At 44.6% G+C, this 22,007-nt stretch overlaps 1 protein-coding gene across 4 annotated transcripts in view; it reads left to right on the forward strand.

Annotated features, from left to right (window-relative positions):
* The window catches only part of TBL1X (transducin beta like 1 X-linked), a 192,127-nt gene that overhangs the window by 164,396 nt on the left and 5,724 nt on the right, over window positions 1-22,007 (forward strand). For all 4 annotated transcript variants that reach the window (XM_016228013.3, XM_029079768.2, XM_007670365.3 and 1 more), the window contains 8 exons: window positions 2,980-3,125; window positions 4,805-5,066; window positions 8,423-8,555; window positions 11,197-11,338; window positions 12,546-12,609; window positions 12,733-12,830; window positions 16,803-16,863; window positions 20,622-20,743. In XM_016228013.3, the coding sequence (XP_016083499.1) occupies window positions 4,862-5,066; window positions 8,423-8,555; window positions 11,197-11,338; window positions 12,546-12,609; window positions 12,733-12,830; window positions 16,803-16,863; window positions 20,622-20,743 (825 nt within the window). In that variant the 5' untranslated portion in view covers window positions 2,980-3,125; window positions 4,805-4,861. The remainder of the gene's footprint in view (window positions 1-2,979; window positions 3,126-4,804; window positions 5,067-8,422; window positions 8,556-11,196; window positions 11,339-12,545; window positions 12,610-12,732; window positions 12,831-16,802; window positions 16,864-20,621; window positions 20,744-22,007) is intronic.

The raw sequence follows: 22,007 nt of genomic DNA on the forward strand, positions 1-22,007 counted from the left end.
TACACACTTGGGATAATCTGGCCAATTCTACTCACAGAGGTCTTTCATCTAAGTATCTCAAAGCTCTTTACTCTTCCCCTTTTAACACAAGTTCTCCAGTTCTTGGGATGTAACAGAGCGTTTCCATCCCCCTTGATGACATCCTATTATTGGCTCCTAGCTATTGCTGTTTTGCTGGGGAACTGCCTGTTGCTGACTTTAATAAGGCGCTGACACAAATTCTTTCTGTGTGTCACTTCTGTGGGAGATGCAGGGAAACACAAGGTCCATTTCAACAGGGGAGCTCTGGAGGGAGGTGGGTATGACAGGGTTAAACTGTGTCACAGATTGAATCAATCAGTCAATCATAGGTATTTATTCAAGTTGCTTAAAGAGGTGTGAGAGTGTGATGGCAATTAGACTGTGTGAGAGGAAAAATAGCTTCCTTGGCACAGAGGGCGCTCCCAGTCTAAAGTTATCCTTGTGGCAAACTTTAAGTTCCTTGTAAGCAGGGAGCGTGTCGACCAATTCTGTTGTATTGTACTCTCCCAAGTGCTTAGTACAGTGCTCCACACACAGTAAGCATTCAGTAAATACCATTGGGTTTTTTTGATGGATAAAAACAAGGGGAGAGCAGACAATCTGGGAAATAATAACAGGGTCAATTCAGCAAAAACAATTATTATCTACATGAATTAGAGTGAGTGGAAGAGGTCCTCATTCTCCTCTCCCTGCTCCAGAAAGAGCTGACCTCGATCTCCACTACCATAATCTTCCCGATGCTTTCTTAGTTTAATCAGTCTTCTGTGCTCCAGTAATGAGAGGAATGGTGAGGGTGTCATCTTAGCCTTTAGGAGCCCCAGGACCCCCAACTGCAAAGACTGCCAAGGGTGCGTGCATGGTCTTCTCATCACCTCCAGGTTTTGTTATCGAATCCACATCCAGGCACAGTTTAATAAAATCACAGTCCAAGTCCCTTGTAAAATATCTAAATCGAGAGTAATTTTCCTGTCTGCACTGCATAAGGAAGTTGCCAGGCATAACTTTAGGGGAATTCTCACTTCTCCCAGCTTTCATATTTCTCAGTGGTGATTGTACTGCCCTTAAAACTGGTACAGAGTAAAAGATGGACCATGGGAGACATGATGTAAACATAGCAACTAAATTATACACGGGTATAATGGTAATAAATGCGTGTTGAGGTGAGTTTGGGCCTCCCTGGCATTGCCTCCCTTTTTCCATGTGGTGTTGGTTAAGCATTTACTCTATGTCTAGCACTGTGTCAAGCACTAGGATAGATATGAGGTAATCACATTGGACATAATCTCTGTCCTACATGGGGCTCACAGTCTTAGGGGTGGGGGGAATAACAGGGAAGGCAACACCAGTGCTTGGCACATAGTAAGCACTAGTAGTAGTAGTAGTAGTAGTAGTAGTAGTAGTATTGCTCTAGTAGGCAATGCTATGTACTCTGAGGGACAGCTCACGAGCGATGATTAGGGGGAAGAGGGAAGGGAGGAGCCGAAGTAGGAGAAAAGAAGGGATGAGGGGAAGAATAAAGGAGTAAGGCATCTGAGAAAAGGAAGAGGGAGCAGTGGAGAAAGCAGAATCAGGTTTTGCTAGTGTGGAGTCCTCAGAGAGGGGTGAGGGTTAAGGCTGAGGCTAGAGCACAGAGGCCAAGCGAGGAGGGGATGATAATGGTAGCGGGGGGAGGACAGACCAGACAGCGAAGGGGGAAGGGCTGCAGTGGGAGTGGAAGCACTGACCAGACAGGGAGTGGCGAAGGACTGTAGGAGGGAGCAGGGAGGTGCCATGCCAGAGCCATCCAGCCACAACCCAGGTATTTCTGCAATTAAAAGATTAAAAAAAAAACACCTAAGGTTACTCAAGGTAATGAGTTCATGTTTTTACAGCACCTTTGTTTTGAAGGCTTCTCCTTTGTCATTTACTTAATCATGGAAGAAATATTCCCTTCTGAAGAATGAAATTGTTATTACTCCTACCACCTAAGGCCCATAATGGTTGATTGTGGTTCTTCTGTGCGGTGTACTGATGAATGTGTTCCCACAATTATATTCACATGCCATTCTCTTTCCTTTTACACATACACATGCACACACGTACCCCTCTCTAATGTAGACTCTTTGTCATTTTTTATGTTTATATATACATACACATATATATATAATATATTCATACATACACATATATATATATAATATATTCATATATTACCCCTTGCTCACTTTCCCAAGTGCTCAATACTAAAACTCTTTAACAGATCCATGCTCCTTTAATGCAAGTTGTCGAGTGCTTCGTTACGATCAGCTTCTTAGGAAGACAACAGTAATAAGGAAGTAGATAGAGGGAAGAAGAAGAAAACCTGCCCTTAGCAGAACATTAATATCGTTGAACTGCAATTTTGTCTTCGAAGGGATAAATCTTAGTTCATTTTTACTGATAAAACGCTTCTCTCTCCAAAAATAGATCTGGGAGAGCCTTTCTTTCATTTTTATCATCTTATATTGGAATTAATTTGCTCCGCCTGACCGATTAGAGCTGGGAGCAGAGGATTCACTGTTGCTTATCTTCTTGGGAAAAACATCTCTCCTGTGCGAATTACCCCAGTCCCTAGGTGGAGAGGACCTGCATGAAAATGGAGATTTAAGTCATGGCTCTGGACAACTTACTAACCTAAGGGGAAAAGAGATTTGAGTCCAGTTGTTATTGGAGAAATGTTTGCAGCGTATTTCTTATACCGTTTTGGCTTGTTAATTTGTTTGCTTGTCCTCCCTAATGCAAATTTTCTTCTCTGCCTCTTTTTTCCTGCCTCGGCAGAAAACGAAAGGTCCTCCCTCTGCCTCTGAGCGGTGACCTTATATCCTGCCCGAATTTCCACTCCCATTTTGGCTTTAAACAATATTAGCTTTAGACGGAAAGGGGTGTGCGTTATGTCCGTGAATTTGGGCTTGGTGTCATGCCTTTCTTCTCTGCTTTCAGGCTTCTCCCATTCGGCCTTTACATTCGGCATTGAAAGTCACATCAGTCAGTCCAACATCAATGGAACACTAGTGCCCCCTGCAGCTCTCATCTCCATCCTCCAGAAAGGCCTGCAGTATGTGGAGGCCGAGATCAGCATCAATGAAGTAAGTACCCGTTGCCATGGCGGCAGACCCAAAGTGCACTTGTGCAATTAACTTCGGGCTAGGAGGCAGCAGATGAAATCACACCCTTGGAGAGAGCTAGTGGATGGCTTAGAAACTCCCGTCTTTGAAAACAAGTGTTAATTTAATGAGTATTTCCCAAAGGGCCCTTGAAAGACCTTGGGTGGGGTTTATGGATTTATTTACATTATTTCATTGCCTTAATAGATTTGGGGCTCTTCCTTACATTGAAATAAAAGTAGGAAACGGTTGAGGACTGTTGAGGGCTCTAAACATGGTAATGATTTCCCTGTGAATATAAAGGCAAGCCACATAAACACTCCGTATTTTCGGCTGCACCTCATTTGACGGATTCCCTGTTCTCTTGGATTTCCGCAAACAGGGTGGGCAAAATTAAGTGGCCTGCTTTTGTCCGGTTTTATACCAGATCATAATGGCCCGATTTTCAGCTCCATTGTCCCTTGTCTTGTTCTGGTACGGAGCTAGGTACCTTTCTGTCCAATTTTTCAATTTGAAACACTCCGCCTCCCTTCCGCTCGGGCCCTGCCCCGCTGCTCGGAAGTGATGCCTAGGTTGACCGGGAGGGTTACCCAGTAGTTGGGGAGCGAGGGTAGGACTCAGAGGTCATCCTGACCACAGACCTCACATTCTGACGATTTCTCCAAGTGATCTCTTCGTGTGTCCTTATGATGCCATTACCTGATTTTACCAAGCCTCTGTGCTTCAAAATAATAGGCATCTGTTGCTTCTGAGAAGGCAGAGGGGTGCCTGAGGTTTTTAAGTGCCTTCAGTGGCCTACTTGATGACAGAATGATCTGGCGATAAAGGCGAGAAGCTGATTTTTGCCTCATGAGCATGATGGTGACGGATATATGTTGATCATTGCACAGGAAAGAAAAAACCAGATCACTCTCCCTGATTATTGACTTCTCTGGTGGCCCCTAGCAGATCCTGTCTAGACTCTGAGTAGGGCCATTTCTGCCCCAAGGTGGTCGGGGCGAGTAGAGGTGGGAGAGAAGCAGTTTACGAAGAGGAGCTATTTGCCAGCTGGACCAGTGGGGCCTGGCACAAAGAGCATGGGCCTGGGAGTCAGAAGATTTAAGATCAGCCTTGCCACTTGCCTGCTGTGTGACTGGGGACAAGCCCACTTAACTTCTCTGTACCCCAGCTTCCTCATCTGTAAAACGGGGATCCGATACTTGTTCTCCCTCCTACTTGGGCGGTGAGATCCATGTGGGACAGGGACTACGTCCCAAGTGATTAGTTTGCATCTAACCCAGAGATCAGTACAGTGCTTGGCCCAAAGTAAGTTCTTAACAAATACTATTGTAATTATTGTTACTATTATTATTTTGCCCACTTGTGCTTCTTGTTTCAATATTTAGTTCAGGCTCCACTGGCTGGTCACCCTATTTCTTATGTCTATTGGTGTGCTAGGAGTGACTCCCCTTGCTCTTGGGAATTTCAGACTTCCCCAATAGCCTGTTGTACAGAATTTTTGTGAGACTGCAGCCCACCCAAGATGGACGTTTCTCCCACCTCTCCCTGGTGGTGCCTCTCTTTCTCTCCCCCCTCCCCACCCCCCTCCCTCCTTCTCTGTCTTTCCCCCCTCACCAAGGAAATCACCAGCCCGTATCTATCGTCTTGGCTTTCTTTCTCAGGATGGAACCGTCTTCGATGGTCGACCAATAGAATCCCTGTCTCTGATCGATGCCGTGATGCCCGACGTCGTGCAGACCCGACAACAAGCCTTCCGAGAGAAATTAGCTCAACAACAAGCTAGTGCGGCGGCCGCGGCGGCGGCAGCGACGGCCGCGGCGGCGGCTGCGGCGGCAGCTACTCCCGTTGCCATTGCGCCACAAAACCCACCAAAGAATGGAGAAGCCACTGTGAATGGAGAGGAGAACGGGGCCCATGCAATAAGTACGCTCGTGGCTCAGGGCTGGGGAAATAACAGGATTTTATTGGAAAGGGGGCTGTAAGCTACTGATTGAAAATTCCTTGGTAAAAGCATTGGTTTCATATGCAGGGCCCACAGGGGTGACATATAAATTGTCCCAAAAGATGTAAAAAGAATTTCAGGGCTGCCAACTTTAAATTCTGAGTGTGAGGGTGGAAAGGGGAACTTGGGCGGGGCTGGGAGTGGGGAAGGTGTCAAGAGATTGGAAAGACACCATTTTGGAGTGGAGAAGCAAGGCCTAATGGAGAGAGCCTGGGACTGGGACTTGGGCGACATGGGTTCTCATCCTAGCCCTGTCACTTGTCTGCTGTGTGACCTTGAGCAAGTCACTGTACTTCTCAGTCTCCCTTGGACTGTGAGCCCTGGGTGGGAAATGGACTCTATTGAATCTGATTTTATTGTACCAGGGCTTGGCACGGAGTAAGTGCTTAAAAAAATGCCACTTCATTCCCATCTTTTCTTTTGGCCGGCTTTCCTGGTGCAGTAGAGGGAGGATGAGGAGGACCAGTCATGGACCCCCAGTGCATAAACCCCAAAACTCCGCTGGTGTGGGAATCTCACTCAGCTTTCCCTAGAACAGCTCTGAAGGTTCAGGCTTGCCCTCAAATCTGGGAACCAGTTGGGAAGGCAGGCATGTTCTTGGAAAGCAGCGTGGCTCAATGGAAAGAGCACGGGTTTGGGAGTCAGAGGTCATGGGTTCGAATGCCGGCTCCGCCACTTGTCAGCTGTGTGACTATGGGCAAGTCACTTCACTTCTCTGTGCCTCAGTTACCTCATCTGTAAAATGGGGATTAACACTGTGAGCCTCACGTGGGATAACCTGATTACCCTGGATCTACCCCAGAATTTAGAACAGTGCTCTGCACATAGCGCTTAACAAATACCAACATTATTATTATTATTTTTATTCTTCCTTGGGTCAGAGTGGGGCTTGCTACTCCCACCCGGTCGTGGGACTGGGGGGAAAGAGAGAGGGAGAGACAGAGATTGCCCATGGCAGATGCTCGTTTAAATGTGTGTTTGGCTCTAGACCCAGGGTATGTCTAAATAATGAATCTTCCTTGTTTGCTGAAAATGCTGCTTATGGCAGCTCCATTGCTAACCATTAGCAAGGTTTACTGGCCGCATTGGTTGCCGCAGAGATGACATACCTTTCACATGCTCTTGTCCATATCCCTAAGGCCAAGGAGAATGTAAAACTGACAGCTGACGGGGATTAAGAGGCCTCCAGTGACCACACCCCATAGCAGCTGGACGGATACTCTGCCCAGCAGCAGGGGTGGGGGATTGAGCACATCATTTAATGAAGTCACTTCTCCAACTGGAGGGCCAAGTCTAGAATTTCCTAAAAAGAATGGTTAAAATGTATTGCTGTCTGACTTGGGAAAACTCAGGGTCAGGGAAGAGGAATTTAAACTGGTCAACACTGGGATTGCTTCCTGGAGACCAGGCAAACAAGTTGCTTTGCTGCCCAGGGAGAGACAGAAGAGAATTTGGGTTCTGATGTTCTTTTTCGTTTTTTGTTTGTTCAACAATCAGTCTCCTTGAGTCCATTAAACTCAGTTTTAGGAAATAGCAATCATCCTGGTTATGTTATTTTTCTATGCCATTACAAAGAATTGTTCACCTTGTGATATTTAGAAGCCACCAAAGCTTTGCAGACTTTGAAATGATAAGAAAGGACTCTTTCAAAATTCCCAAGTTTTTCATCCTTTTTGGAACTCTATATATATTACCAAATTGACATTGTAAATTAAATGCAATCTGCTTCCCATTTGTAGTGACTTTAAAAAAAAAAAAAACTTAGTTGCAATTTTAGGGATGGTTTGGGGGTTTTTTTGTTTTTTTTTTTTCTTATAGTACCCTACTGTCCAGGGAAACCCCAATCTATCCCTGGCCTTTGGAGATTTGCCCATTCAATAGAATATGTTAAATAAAAGGACTCCATTTTTCAACAGGAGCATTGTATAGTTTTCAGAGCAGCAAAGTGCACATGGAGCAAGCCGCCAGATCCTTAGCTATGCTAATATTAACACAATGTGCTGGTGTATGCTTCATCTCCCTCTGTCTTTGCCTCAGTTTCTTTCAGTGAAATCAAAGGAGTAAAAGTAACACTCTAAACTCACGTAGCCCCTTAAAATTAAAAAGAAAAGTCCAAATTCCTGCCACAGACAAAAACTAGAAGATCCAACATTATTATCATTTAGCAGATGGTACGGCTGAGACTTGCAAAGGTCAAGCAACCAATCAGCAAGTAGCCAGGATGAGGCAGCTGTGTGTTCAGCTCCCTGGGGCAAGATGTTCCTTTTTAAAATGCTTGTGTGATAAACCTTTCCCCACCCTCATGATGGGATGAAATTTGTTCTCAAATTGCATATTAGATAGTCTTGACTGTACTCTCTCATTTACTGTAAAATGTGATTAACGGTATTTTATTTTACCAAGATTCACTAAACCCCTTTTTCTCATTTTGGGAGAAATGGTTAGAAAAACTGAAGAATGCAGTCAGTCTATACTATTTAATGAGCACCTATTGGGTGCAAAGTAGTGCAAAGTACTGTACTTTGATACTGAGAGAGAACAGCATGGCCTAATAGAAGAGGCATAGGACTGGGAGTCAGAGGACCTGCCATTTACCTGATGTGGGACCTTGGGCAAGCCCCATAACTTCTGTGCCTCTGTTTTCTTGGCTGTAAAACAAAGATTAAATCCTTATTCCCTCTTTCGCTTGGACTGTGAGGCCATGTGGAACAGGGACTATGTCCAGTCTGTTTGCCCATCACTTAATACAGTGCTTGGCTCATTAGTAAATGCTTAAAAAGTGCCACAGTTTTCATTATATTAGAAGATATCATCCTTGCCCCCAAGGAGTATATAATCTAGGAAGAGACAGAAACTGATAGGGGAAAAAAGAAAGTGGAAAGATCGATATGAGAGTGAATGAATGCTTAAACAATATAGTATTTAAATTGATATATAATATCCAGTATGCAGCAGAAAATATGTCATGAGAAAATTCATATATTCACAGCAGGGAGGCCCTCACTACAATCTCTTTAAGTCGCGTCGCCAGGAACATTTCATAATGGAATCTCCCCCAGAGCAGGAAGCCTGTCTTTATACTTTCTCTTGGCTCTTGGTGCTTGCTTAATGTTAAATAATGAAAGTTTCAATTAACACATAGAATAGAGAACTTGTGGGAGTCCCTAGTGACACTTTGATTTGTGCATGCAAATGATGAGCTAGCTAAGCCTCATTACGACTCCGTTTCATTTCGATTTCAAGCCCTGTGCCTTTTGCTCTCTCTTTCCTCCCTCAGATAATCATTCAAAACCAATGGAAATTGATGGAGATGTTGAGATTCCTCCCAACAAAGCCACGGTCCTCCGGGGTCACGAGTCAGAAGTGTTTATCTGTGCCTGGAACCCTGTCAGTGATCTCCTAGCCTCTGGGTAAGATCTTTCCTCCAGTAACTGTAATCACTCAATCAATCAATGGTTTATATTCAGAATTTACTCTGTGCAGAGCTTAGTGTTCTTAGCGCTGGGGACCGTACAGTACAATCGAGTTGGGAGATCCCCTCTCTGCCCTCTAGAAGCTTATAGCCTAGGGGAGGGACAGACATTAAAATAAATTAAATATACAGGAAGAAGCAGAGGATAAGGATTTGCTCTTAAATGCTCTGGGGTGCTGGCTTTCATTTTGGGGGTGGGAGAGCTTCCCTAGAGCTAGGAAAAGTCATCCAGGCCCTGGAAAGGAGACACCCAGAAAAGCATACACATGTATACACGCACACACGCACTCAGGAAAGTGAATAGATAGACTCAAGGCAGGTAGAGGGAAGCGTAGACCCTCCCCGCAGCCAGGGCTAGGAAGAGAACACACAGAAAGCAGTCCAAGCCAGCTGGACTCTGGACAGTGCTTTCACCCCTCAAGGCCAGAGACCACCGGTGGGGCCGCACTGCCTGTCCCCTGCTCAGAACCGCAAACGGAAGGAGCCCCAGCCATCAACCCTGTCGTGGCTTCAGCTCTCAGACCACCCGAAAGGCAACGGGAGAGATGATAGAAGAAGCTCATGGCACCAAGTCCGTAGGGCACATTTTCCTGTTCCCCCAGTGCCTCTGGAGTTGGGGTCCGTGGATTCCCCCCGAGAAGTTCACCATACATTAGAGGAGCCGGCACACTGTTATCTTAGAGACTCCTGCTGGAGGCTTGTCCTGACAGGTGAATGGTCACTTCCCAGAACTCCGCATGGGTAGACCTTGTGGTTGCTGAAGACCAGAACCTGCCAATCCCAGTCTTTCAACCTCCATCATTTTCCACCTCCCAGATCTCTGACCCAGGGGAGGGCAACAGGGGGTGCAGATTTTCTGTCAGTTAGTGCTATTTATTGAGCATTAATACATGTGAAGAACTGCACTTGGTGCTTACTTGCTTATCCTTTAGCCCCAGGCCTGCTAACCCAGCTGTGACACTAGCAGGAGTAGTATCAGTGTGAATTCCAGAGGGGTCCTTGTGGGTGCTCAAAAAATCATAATGACACCCAAAGGGGTAACTCGGCCAAATAGCCAGAACAGTGGAGTTGATCCAAATGGTGAACCAACGGCCCCCGCTGGCCCAGGGCCTCCAAGTCTTTTAGTTTTCCCAAGTGTTCCGAGCGTTGTGCAGGCCGACGTCTTGGGCCGTGGGGACGGAGGACAGCTTCCCCATGGCCTTCAGTGGGAGCGAAGCCACAGGCTAATGGCCTCGGCCAGACTCGGGGAGAATCCCAGGCCACCGGGGCCAGTGCCTAAGATGTCATTGTACTGGGTATGGAGCTGCAAGGTAGGGGAGGGGGTGCTTTAAATCGCAGGGTTTTTCAGAGGTTTCACACGGATTACAAATTATTTCAATTATTTTAATGTGGACTGGGGCTGTCCAACACCAGAAAGAACCAGCTATTGTCACACTCCTGGACCCTGTTCAAGAACCAGCATGGTGGAATGGAAAGAGCACAGAGGCCTGGGAGTCAGAAGACTGAGGTCCTAATGCAGGCCCCTCCTGTTGCCCCTTTGTGTGAACTAGAGCAAGTCACAACTTCTCAGTGCCTCAGGTTGCTCACCTGCAAATAATTTTTCTCCCCCTTAGAGTGAGCTCCACATGGGACGGAGACTGTGCCTGATCAGATTGTATTGTATCTACCCCGGCACTTAGTACAGTGTTCATCACATAGCAAATGCTTAACAAATACTACTGTTGTTGTTGTTATTATTATTATATTATCTTACTAATAGCTTAAATTTATACAGCAGGTGGTCGTTTCCAGAGTGCTTTCACATTTATTACCTCACTTTGTCCTCAGAACATCCCTGCAAGGGGAGATAGGGAAAGGCAGGTGATGTTATTCCCATTGTGCAGTTGAGGAAACTGAGTCTCAAGGCTTGCCCCGTATCCCTGTAGTTAGTAGACCAGTGGCACAGCTGGCTCTCTATCCCAGCCGTCCATCTCCTAGATCTGTGCTCTTTCAATCCAGCAATCAGTTGTACTTACTGAGTGCTTACCGTGGGCAGAGCAGTGTACGGAATGCTTGGGAGAGTACAATATAACAGACAGATTTCCTGGCCACATCGATCTTTTCCATTGAACCGCTTTTCTTCTTCCCTCCACACATGCTATTTCCCTCAACAAGCCTAGCAAATGTGACTTGCCTTCAACACACACTGCCTCAATCTCCCTGTGACCAGGGACTTATGAATGCGATTGGCTAGCTGGAAACAGCAGTTTTATTGCAGATTTTTGACATACCCTTCCTTAACTCTGCCAGAGCCTAATTCCCACTAGTGCTTTTCTTTCCTCCTCCTCCTCCTCCCCCTCTGAAAATAAAAGCTTGATCTTCCATGGATTATATTGACCACCAGTGAGGACTGCCAACCTCAGCTTTTCTTTTGCAAAAACTGGACACTGGGGTGACATTTGAAATCAGTAAAAAGAGCTTTTCCCTCTTTTGTTAGAGCTCCAGATGTGGAAAAAGAAACAAGAGCTGTCGATTGGAAAGGATTTCGTTAAGAATGCCTTATCATGGGCTCATTGTGTTTGTGCCATTTCCCTCTGTAGATCTGGAGACTCAACAGCACGGATATGGAATCTGAACGAAAACAGCAATGGTGGGTCGACTCAGCTTGTTTTGAGGCACTGTATAAGAGAAGGGGGCCACGACGTCCCTAGTAATAAAGATGTTACTTCACTGGACTGGAATGTAAGTAAATGTGTCCCATCTAGGGTCTCACTATCTGCAGATGGTCACTGACTGGTGACCATTCTGCATCTATATCACCGTAATGGATTCATTCATTCATTCAGTCATATTTATTGAGCACTTACTGTGTACAGAGCGGTGTACTAAGCACTTGGGAAGTACAGTTCAGCAATAGAGACAAACCCTGCCCATACCGAGCTTACAGTCTGGAGGATGCCATTGGCACGTCATGTAGCCGGGTCACTCTTGCACGTGCTTCCTGGAAATACGTGCATCTTCCTTATTTCCATTCCTAAAGGGCTCTCTTGGACTCTTATCTTTTTATGATGTTGATCGCTTTCTGTGTATCAAACACGGTTCTAAGAGCTGGGCTAGATACAAGTGAATTACATTGGACAAAATCCCTGTCTCGTATGGGGCTCACAGTCTGACAGGGGAACTGAGGCACAGAGAAGTTACGTGACCTGCCCAAGGTCCCGCAGCAAGCAGTTGGCAGAGCCAGGAAAAGAACCCAGGACCTCTGACCCCCGAGCCCATGCCCTTTCCACTAGGCCATGCTATTTCTCCATGGCACCTGGTTCAATGGCCAGTTGAATGGTCATTGCCGGATGTGCATACCTTCTCCGGAACGAGTCCGTTGGTCATATGACCTGAATCTGCTACTGCTGAAGAAATTCTAACCACCCCCATTGAACTGTGAGCTCCTTGGGGGCAGGGATCATGCCTCCTTACTCAACTGTACTCTCCCAACTGCTTAGTACTTCTTCTCCCTCATACTTAGACTGTGAACCCCTTGTGGAACAGTGACTGCGTCCAGCCTGATTACCGTGTTTCTACCATCAGTGCCTACCACAGAGTAAGCACTTAATAGCACAACTATTTTTATTACTAGTATTATTAGAGCTAGTGCTCAATAAATATCATCAATTGACTGATGAGTGATGGATTGAATAAGTTTTGCTCTAGATGCTTCTTGGCAGTGGAATTTAGTAAAAATGTTTAATGGCATATTTGAGGTTGACATATGCTCAAAAAAATGCCATCATCACTGTCCTAGTTTACCTCTAAGTCTAGGTGCTTCTCCTTAGCATTAGGATCTTTGGAGGGTGTCAGTCACATCAGAAAATAATGAAGGGTGGGCAAAAGCTGCCTCTGTAATCTCTTCCCCTTCCCAAAATCATTTTATTGCCTTTTTCCCTTTTAATAGAGTGATGGAACGCTATTGGCCACTGGTTCATACGATGGTTTTGCAAGAATATGGACTGAAGATGGTAAGTCTTGTGAATGTTTTTTTTTTTTTAAGTAAAAAACACCCATTGCTGGGATCATCTTTATTTGATTCAAGTAACCAAACAATGTGCTCAGTCTGATTCATCTTCTATTTTCAATAACAGGTAATTTAGCAAGCACCTTAGGTCAACATAAAGGTCCCATCTTTGCTTTGAAATGGAACAAAAAGGGGAATTACATTTTGAGTGCCGGTGTTGACAAAGTGAGTATGGGAAAACTTTTACTTCTTGAGAAAGAATGTCTTAGGGGCCTTCAAAACTAAGGAATCCTTGCTTTGAATGTTTATACAGGCTGCCTCGAGCAGTCGTAAGAATACACTTGAGGTTCGTGGATTGTAGTGAGTCTTCGTCTCTTTGAAGAGAAGAGGTTGGGTTATTCTGAAGGGGAATAAATTTATACCCTATGGTGAGCTGGATTATCTTCTTTTGAAATGTGCACAAAATACATCTCACAGAATATCGGTAAAGTTCTCAGTCTGTTTGTACAAGCTGGAATTCACTCTAAATGAGTCCCAAAAGACATTTATGATGCTCTCCATGCTCCCTTTGCTGTCTTTCTCTCTCTTCCCTTCATATTCTCCCTCTTTTCTTCTCCCTCCTTCTTTCTCCCATCTGCCAATATACCTTAGACCTGACAGTGGAGCCTATAACTTCTCTAATCCCTGGTGTCACTCATTGCTCATGGAGATCGCTGACCCTTGTCCTAGCTCTTCTCACGACAAATGAATTAGTCATTTATATTTGTTGGGTGCTCACTGTGTGCAAAGCACTGTACTAAGCTCTTGGACGAGAACAGTATAACTGAGTGGGTAAAATGACCCTCTTCCCAACAACAACTCATGAGGCCACCTTCCTCATATCAGGAACTATTCTTAATAATAATAATGATCATATTTGCTAAGCACTTACTATGTGTCAGGCACTGTCCTAAGCGCTGAGGTGGATACGAGCAAATAGGGTTGGACACAGTACCTGTCCCATGTAGGGCTCACAGTGTCAATCCCCATTTTACAGATGTGGTAACTGAGGCACAGAGAAATGAAGTGACTTGCCCAAGGTCACACAGCAGACATGTGGCAGAGCAGGGATATGAACCCGTGACCTACTGACTCCCAGGCCTGGGCCCTATCCACTAGGCCATGCTGCTACATGGGTAGTCTTGGTAAAGTTAACTGATCAGTCTTTGAAGTTGGTATATATCACATTTTTCAGCTGGGGAGTCAGAGGTCATGGGTTCAAATCCCAGCTCTCCTGCTTGTCAGCTTTGTGACTTTGGGCAAGTCACTTAACTTCTCTGTGCCTAAATTACCTCATCTGTACAGTGACTGTGAGCCTCACATGGGACAACCTGATCACCTTGTATCCTCCCCAGCACTTAGAACAGTGCTTTGCACATAGTAAGCACTTAAATGCCATCATTCTTATCATTATTATTATATATGGACCTCTGGGTCACTGGAAGAGTACCAAATATCCTTCAGGGCAACACTAACTTTTCAAGCCAGTAATTTGGCATTCCCGCTTTTCTCTTGTGGTTATCATAAATACCATTAAGCCCTCATTCTCAAGTTTTTTAATGGTATTTGTTAAGTTACTCACCTGTGCCGGGCAGCAGCGGCACAGGAGAGAGTCGGGGGTGGAGACCCACGTCTACTGCGCAGAAGGAGGCAGTGGTAAATCGCTTCCATATTTTTACCAAGAGAACTGTGTGGATGCAGTACCAGAACGACTGCAGTAGGAGGTGGTGCATTCTGGTAGAGATGTGTTCATGTTGTTGCTATGGGTCGGACACAGTTCGACAGCATAAGATAACAGCATTGTGCCAGGCACCGTACTTAAGTGTTGGGCTAGATGCAAACTAATCAGGTTGGACACAGTCCTTGTCCTACATGGAGCTCACATAGTCTAAATCCCCATCTTACAGATGAGATAACTGAGGCACTGAGAAGTGAAGTGACTTGCCAAAGATCACACAGTGGGCAAGTGGCGGAGTGGGGTTTAGAACCCACATCCTTCTGACTCCCAGGCCAGTGCTCTATCCATTATGCCACACTGCTTATTTTCTTCAAAGATTTCCGTCAATCAAATTATAGTTGCCAATTTTCCTGTTGTAAAAAAAACACAACAGGCATTCAAAACAAACTAATGATTTAATCTCTTTTGTACACTGACAGTATATTAATGTTTTTATATATGTGTGTGTGTGTGTATAAAAACATTTTCCCTGACATTGATATCTTCTTTGATTGCTAAGAATATATGTGTAAACACTTGATTGTTGAGATCACTCAGCTATTGATGCCGTACATGATTAGACATTCTTTCAGGGTGTAAGTGACTCCCTGGAAATAAATGATGCACTTTGGAAGGCACATTAACTCTTTTAGGCCATTAGAGTCCTATTTAGTTCTGTGCTGCAGTCATTTACCGCATAGTAATGATCTGTATATAAACACTTGATACAGATTTTCCCCACCGACCGCTGGAGTTAGACTCCTGAAAGTCCCCTTGCTGGCGGAAATCGGGGTGGGAGAGACCTGGGGCTTATGGAACAAATGGACTAGGTGGTTCGGTGGCTTCTATCCTATTGGGCATCTCTCCCTTTCCTTAATGGTTTTGTTCATGCCAGAACACTTTCCCATTGACAAAATTTGCACGCTAGGCTTTCCAACATCTCCGAACCCATCACTGTCTCTCCCCTCCTCACCCACTGCCCTCTCGCTCTTCCTTTAGGGGCCATAATGAAGGGCAGCCAGAGTAGCAGTGAACTGCAATGTGCCCAATTGGGACTGTACTGGCCTGAAGCACAGTGCAGTTGAAGACTGAGGTGGCGAGTGAGACTTTGGGCCACTTGAATCGACGGGTTATGGGATGATATGCAGCCACAGAAAAGAGTGATTGCTCAATATTGTATATTGTGGTAGCCAGAATGGCAGCAGAGTAGTCATTGAATAGAAAAAACATGGTTGGTGAAATCCTGATTGAGGAGGAAAACCTATATCATCTTCATTATGGCATTTTTTAAGCACTTACCTGCTATACACTGAGATAAATACAAGGTTTTGAGATTGGACATAGTACCTGTCCCACAGGGGCCTCGCACTCTACCTTATCCCCATTTTATAGATGAGGAGATAGGCCCAGAGAAGTTAAGTGAGCCACCTAAAGTCACCCAGTAGGTCAGTGGTAGAAGTGGGACTCCTGATGTCCATTCTTGTCCTCTTCCATTAGGCTATGCTGCCTCCTTGCATATACAGAAAATAAGCAAATTGCATTTGGTGTCTGTGATAGCATGCTACTTGTTAAGTTTTATTTTTACCAATTTTAATGTCCTGCCCAGTGATACAGCAGTAGCATTGTGCTTTCCTAACTATTTTTAAAAACTAGAAAGCACACTTTATAAAGTCCCTGGATACAGTAACCCCAAAACAGAGAATTGCTTTTTAAAAAATGACATTTGTTAAGCATTTACTATATATGCCAGGCACTAAAGTGCTGGAGTAGATACAAAGTAATCCAGTTGGAAATAGTCCCTGACCCACTTGGGTCTCACAGTTTAATCCCCATTTTGCAGTTGTTAACTGAGGCATAGAGAAGTTAAGTGACACTGCCCAAGGTCACACAGCAGACAAGCAATGGAGGCAGGATTAGAACTCAGGCCCTCTTACTTCCAGGTCCAAGCTCTTTCCACTAGGCCACATTGCTTCTCATTGTGACAGTGGATTACTGTCACAATGCACTAAATGGGACCCCAGTGTTTTAAGAGTTAGTGAGTCCCCACAGTGCTTAAAATAAGATTATCTTTCTGGAAAAGAAATTTATGCCATTGGAAATGTTTAAATACCTTATCTTTGAGTGTTATTTGGCCCAATTCTGACAAAAACAGGAATTTGTTTTAACATCATTTAGTTCTTGACAGTTCCTTGTCCAATAGGAATAACTTTCCTAGATTTTGGTGATTTTTATTTAATGAACAGAAAAGGTATTTAAGAATCTTGCTAGTTTCTGATCCTCATCCAAAATGGTAGATCCTAATATATTTAGAAATACTGGTAATAATGAAAACTTGATTTATCCTACTAAGTTCTTTAGAACACAGGTTTTTTCCCCAAAGTAACTTCCAAGAAAGAGCAGTCACTAACTTTCTTTCTCTTTTTTTTTTCCTCGGAGTACAGACAACAATAATTTGGGATGCCCATACAGGAGAGGCTAAACAACAGTTTCCTTTTCACTCAGGTAATTTTTCATTTTCTGTTACTTGGCAGTAGAAATCTGGAGTCTTATAAAAATCCATCATTCAATTTGCCCCGAAGCTAAGGTGACAAGTTGAGTGTAATTTAGATACCTGATGGGGTTAGGGGCAAACTGAAGTAGGCTTTAGAAGACATGAGGTAGAAAATTTCTCCTCCTTAGCCAGTAAGCTTCCCTGAGACGAATTCATACACCCGAGAAGGGGATTTGCAACTCAGTTTTGAATAGCTCCCTAAGGCCTGAAGCCATGTGTGCCTGAATGTTTTAGGAGTGTTTTCAATGGCTCCTCTTTTTAGTATTTTCATTGGATGGCTAGATTGCCAGTTGAAGATTGTAATTTTGAATTGAGAGAATGAGTAGGAGAATATGGGAAAGGAAGCCAGGGTTCTAGTGTAGGGAAAAAAAATTCCTACACTTGCAGTTCTTGGTTTTATATATATAATTATTTCTCTGATTTCAGAGGTGCTGTCCTTATATCATGTACACTTACACACAGAGATGTTCTTCTAGGGCTGTATCACATGCTTTGCTACTACAAGACTGTTTGTACTTTTTGCCTGGCCTTTTTCCATCTGTCCTTTGAGCTCCAGGCAAATAAGTCAAAACTTCATTCCCACCATTCATTGTGGATTTCTTTTGTGTTTGGAGAATTCTAAAACTGTCAGTGTTTCTCTTGTTGCGATGAAACCGAGGTAATATATTCAGGCCCAAAATGCTTTGACTACTGTAACACATTGGATGCTAATTAGTAATTTGATTACAGTGTTTGAACGGAAAGGAATAGCCCTCAAATGCCATTGCCAAGCCTTCAGGGAGGATATTTTCATTTGGCCCATGTTGGGACAGCTAATAATTATGCTACCGCTGAGATGCACTTGTTGCCATCTTAGACCAAGCAGCTCTATGTCCTCTGACAGAGCGATTCTTTGTATGATTCTATGGGTGCTAGTCCTCTAAGAAAGTCAGATTATTAAGAGATATTGCTGAACCAGGTGGAATTATTCCTGTGGGCAGGGAATGTATGTGCCAACTCTGTTCCGTTGTACTCTCCCAAGAGCTTAGTTCAGTGTCGTGCACACAGTAAGTGCTCAATAAATACCAGTGATAGATTACAGCTAAGATGTGAAGGTTACTAGAGGGACAGTTTTCCCTAATGAATCATCCGTCCCCTCATATGTCATTCTTGTATGATGAGAAAGGATTCTCCCAAGCTGGATTTGCAGTTCTGCCAGCTCACAGTGGAATCATCGCAGCAGCCTCAATCAATAAATCACATTTATTGCACATCCAGTATAGGGAGATCACTGTTACTATGAGCTTTAGAGAAAATGGTTACCGTGCATAATCCCTACCATCAGGGACCTTGAAATCTAGTTGGGGAGACAGCCACTCCTAGCCACAGAGCCTGGAGCAAAAATGTTCTCAGTCCCTTGACAACCTTTTCTCCCCATGTCTCTCATTTTACCCGGCAGTCTCAAAACAAACTTTTCTTAGGGAGAAATCTGGCTGATGACAACTCACCAGAGCTCAGATGGGCGTCTCCTCCCAGGGTCTGGGAAAATTCTAACCAAGGGACAAGTCTCAGTGCAGAGTTTTTCTTCATGGATTTTAATAGTTGGTATATCTGAACCTTAGTCATCACTGTCTAGTATTCATTCATGAGAACTTCCCATTCCCTAATGGGTTCCTAGAACCTCCCTCGCAAAGCACCCCTCTCGAGTCCATTATTGGACTAATTTGCTGCTTTCAAATGAGAATCGACTGTAGCTTTTGTCCTCTGGATCATCTTTCAGTCAGACAGGACTGATGATGTCTTTGATTCCTCTGGGTAAATAAGGGAGATGCTATATGGATAATGGTGCCTTAGGACTACTGCTTAGGGAATATAAAAAGGGAAGCCCTTTGCTTTTGTGATTTATATCATTAAAAACTTCTTTAGTGACCTTTAGCCTGCTCTTCCCACCTAGCTTCTTCCCTCTGGGCATAGAGTTATACAGTAAAGTTAATGGAATCCCTGCAATTAGAAGGGAAAGCAGGGAATGTTCGGCCCATTAAATAAAGAAGAGATCAAGTCGGAAGAAGTAGAAATCTACATTCTCATTCTGACTCAGATGCAGACTCGCTGAGTTGCCTCTGTTAAATGAATGCCTTGTAGTGGATCCATTTCCAAATGACCTTAGTCATTCTAGTCCTTGGTGACTTCTCACCTGGTGCAGAACTGGCCTCCCTCTGTGCTTTAGTGACATCTGTTAATGATAGGTCAGGTGGCCTCAGAATTCTTTCATGATTACACCAATCTGCACAATTACAGGATATTCTGAGGACTCTATAGTGAGCAAGTGGGTGCCTGAATAATATGGGAAAGCCCCTAGAGCTCAGAAAGCTAAAGAAGTGCTAGGATTTCTACCTAATAATCCAAACTGAAATGGAAACTCCAGGTTAGGCAGGTGTACTAAGAGCAGGGTATATTTGAGGTGTGGCATTGACAAGGCCGGTATATCATGTACCGTGTGTATTCAGAGTGGGGCATGGGTATTTTAAGTGCACTATAGGTATACTGTGTGGTTCGAGTACCTTGTGTTTTATAGACAAGGCAGATCTACTATGTGTAATGAGTCCTATAAACTGAAGCCTGGAGTGTTTCTGAGACACTAAGGGCTCCTCCACTGTCTTCCTGAACTCAGAACCTGTTCTCTTGGCTCTACCAATTAATCTGTCAGTGGTATTTATTGAGTGCATACAGTTTGTCAGGCGTGGATCCAGTGGACATCTTTCATGATGCTGAAAGGAAGGATATCAAGATAGTCTCAAGTTCCAGATTTGCTTTAATGCTGTGCAGCTCTGGCTCTGATGTATTGGGTGATGGCTGAAAAAGCTTACTTATTCACTTGGGGAGAAAGTACTTTAAACTTTGCTCATCGCCAGAGGAGGGCAGTTGAATTTAGTTCTAACCAGCAGCACCAAGTAAGCACTACAGCCCTTTGGAGGATGTAACCGGTGGATGAACGACACAATGGTTGTGTTCTCGCACAATCTCGCATTAAGAGAGGGTAGTTCAGTAGTAGGGACACTATATATGTGCGCACAGTCTCTTCCATAACACAGCCTGACAAGCCCAGATAAATTCTCGTTGTCCGACCGCTCCCTAAGGGCTTTCTGGTCACAATGTTTGTGGAAAGCACATGTTTAGGCAGAGCCAAGTCGAAATCCCGATCCTGTACCAATTGTTGAAATAAAAGAATAACAGTAATAAGACAGATTGTCCCATCTAAGGTTCCCGAGGGCCCAGAAGTGAATCACCAGGAGCCACCTAAAGGACACAAAGCTCCCTTCTTTGCACTCTTTAACTTGGTGGTGGTGTCCTCTGGAGGGTACCAAATGTCTTTTTTTACCTTTGCTGTTGGGCTGTGGTTCAGGAGCTAAACTGTGACTGGCAACAGGATCACCTTCAATGCGCTCTCGCCGATCAGCCCTCCCAGTGCCCCTCGGACAGTGCTGCCCAGGCTTACAAAATAGCCTCCTCGCTGGGTTTAAGCCTGCTTCCCCGGGGGAGTCAGGATTGTTATTTTAATAAAGTGTCCTGCTGTGGCCCCCGGTAACTGAGAATAAATGCATCCCAGCCGTCCTTTCTCCCTCGGGTATTTTTGCATTAGAATTGAGAGCTTCACGATTCAGTATGGGAGCTGGGGTGGGCATTCCTATCCAAAGACTCCTTCCTGACTCTTATCATTTATGCTCCACAGCCCCTGCTTTGGACGTGGACTGGCAGAACAACACTACTTTTGCCTCCTGCAGTACTGACATGTGTATTCACGTATGCAGACTTGGCTGTGATCGCCCTGTCAAAACCTTTCAAGGACACACAGTGAGTAAAGCAGTCTGATTCCAGTATCTCGCTCTCCAGTTGTTTGAGAGCCTTTGAGGCTTAAGAATATTGGTAATAATAATGATGATGATGATGGTATATAAGTGCTTACTGAATGTCAAGCACTCTACTAAATGCTGGGCTAGAGACAAGATAATGAGATCAGACACAGCTCCTGTCCCACATGGGGCTCACAGTTTAAGGGGAAGGGAGACCAGGTGTATCACTGCCGACTTAAAGTTGAGGAAACAGAGGCACAGAAAAGTTAATAATATTATTATTATGGTGATAAGTGCGTACTACGTTCCAAGCACTGGGGTAGATATAAATTAATCAGGTTGGACACAGTCCCTGTCCCACATGGGGCTTACACGGGGCTCAGCCTCTTAATGAGGGAACTGAGCAGAGGGAAGAGAAATAACTTGCCCAAGATCACATAGACGAGTGGCAGAGTCGGAATTAGAACCCAGGTCCTTTTGACTCCCGTGTCCATGCTCTATCCACTAAGCCAAGCTGATTCTTGGAGTTAAGTGACTTGCCCAACGTCACAAGCTGCAAGTGGTGGAGCCAGGATTACAGGCCAGATCCCCTGACTCCCAGACCTGTGCTCTTTCCACTAAGCCTCCCTTTTCTTGGGCAGATCCAACGAACTGGGCCTTGGATTTTTGGCGGCAGAGGAGACTGGTGTTCAGGAAATGCGGAAGGCAGGTCAGGGAGGAGGGAAGTGATTGAAGGAGAGGGAGAGTGGTTGCTAGGCAGCAGGATGTGATAGGCTACACGCGATCCAGCTTGCCACTCTTCAGACCACAGACATCTTTGGAAGGTGGTTCTAAGACCTCTTGGTCAGCAAAAGAACTCTGGTCAGTGTGGACAACTGGAAAGATACTGGGACTCAGGACACCCAGGTTTGAGTACTGACTCCATCATTTGCTTGCTGTGTGATCTTCAGTGTGTCATTTCGCTTTTCGGTGGCACCTGTAAAATGGGAATAAAATACCTGTTCTACCTCCTCTTTAGACTGTGAGTCCCATGTGGGACGGGGACCGTGTTGGCTGTGATTGTCTTGTACCCACCCCAGCACCTAGCACATTTCTTGGGACATAGTGAACACTTCATAAATATTATGATGATCATCATCATCATTACTGTGATTAATATTATTAAATTAGTTCCAGGACTATCGGAACCCACTTGACACTCATCCTCCTCACCTATTGCCCAGTCTTTCCCCACATGACGTCAGAGTATGTGAACACATTTTAAT

The sequence above is a fragment of the Ornithorhynchus anatinus genome, chromosome 15, assembly GCF_004115215.2.
Source record: "Ornithorhynchus anatinus isolate Pmale09 chromosome 15, mOrnAna1.pri.v4, whole genome shotgun sequence".
NCBI lineage: Eukaryota > Metazoa > Chordata > Mammalia > Monotremata > Ornithorhynchidae > Ornithorhynchus > Ornithorhynchus anatinus.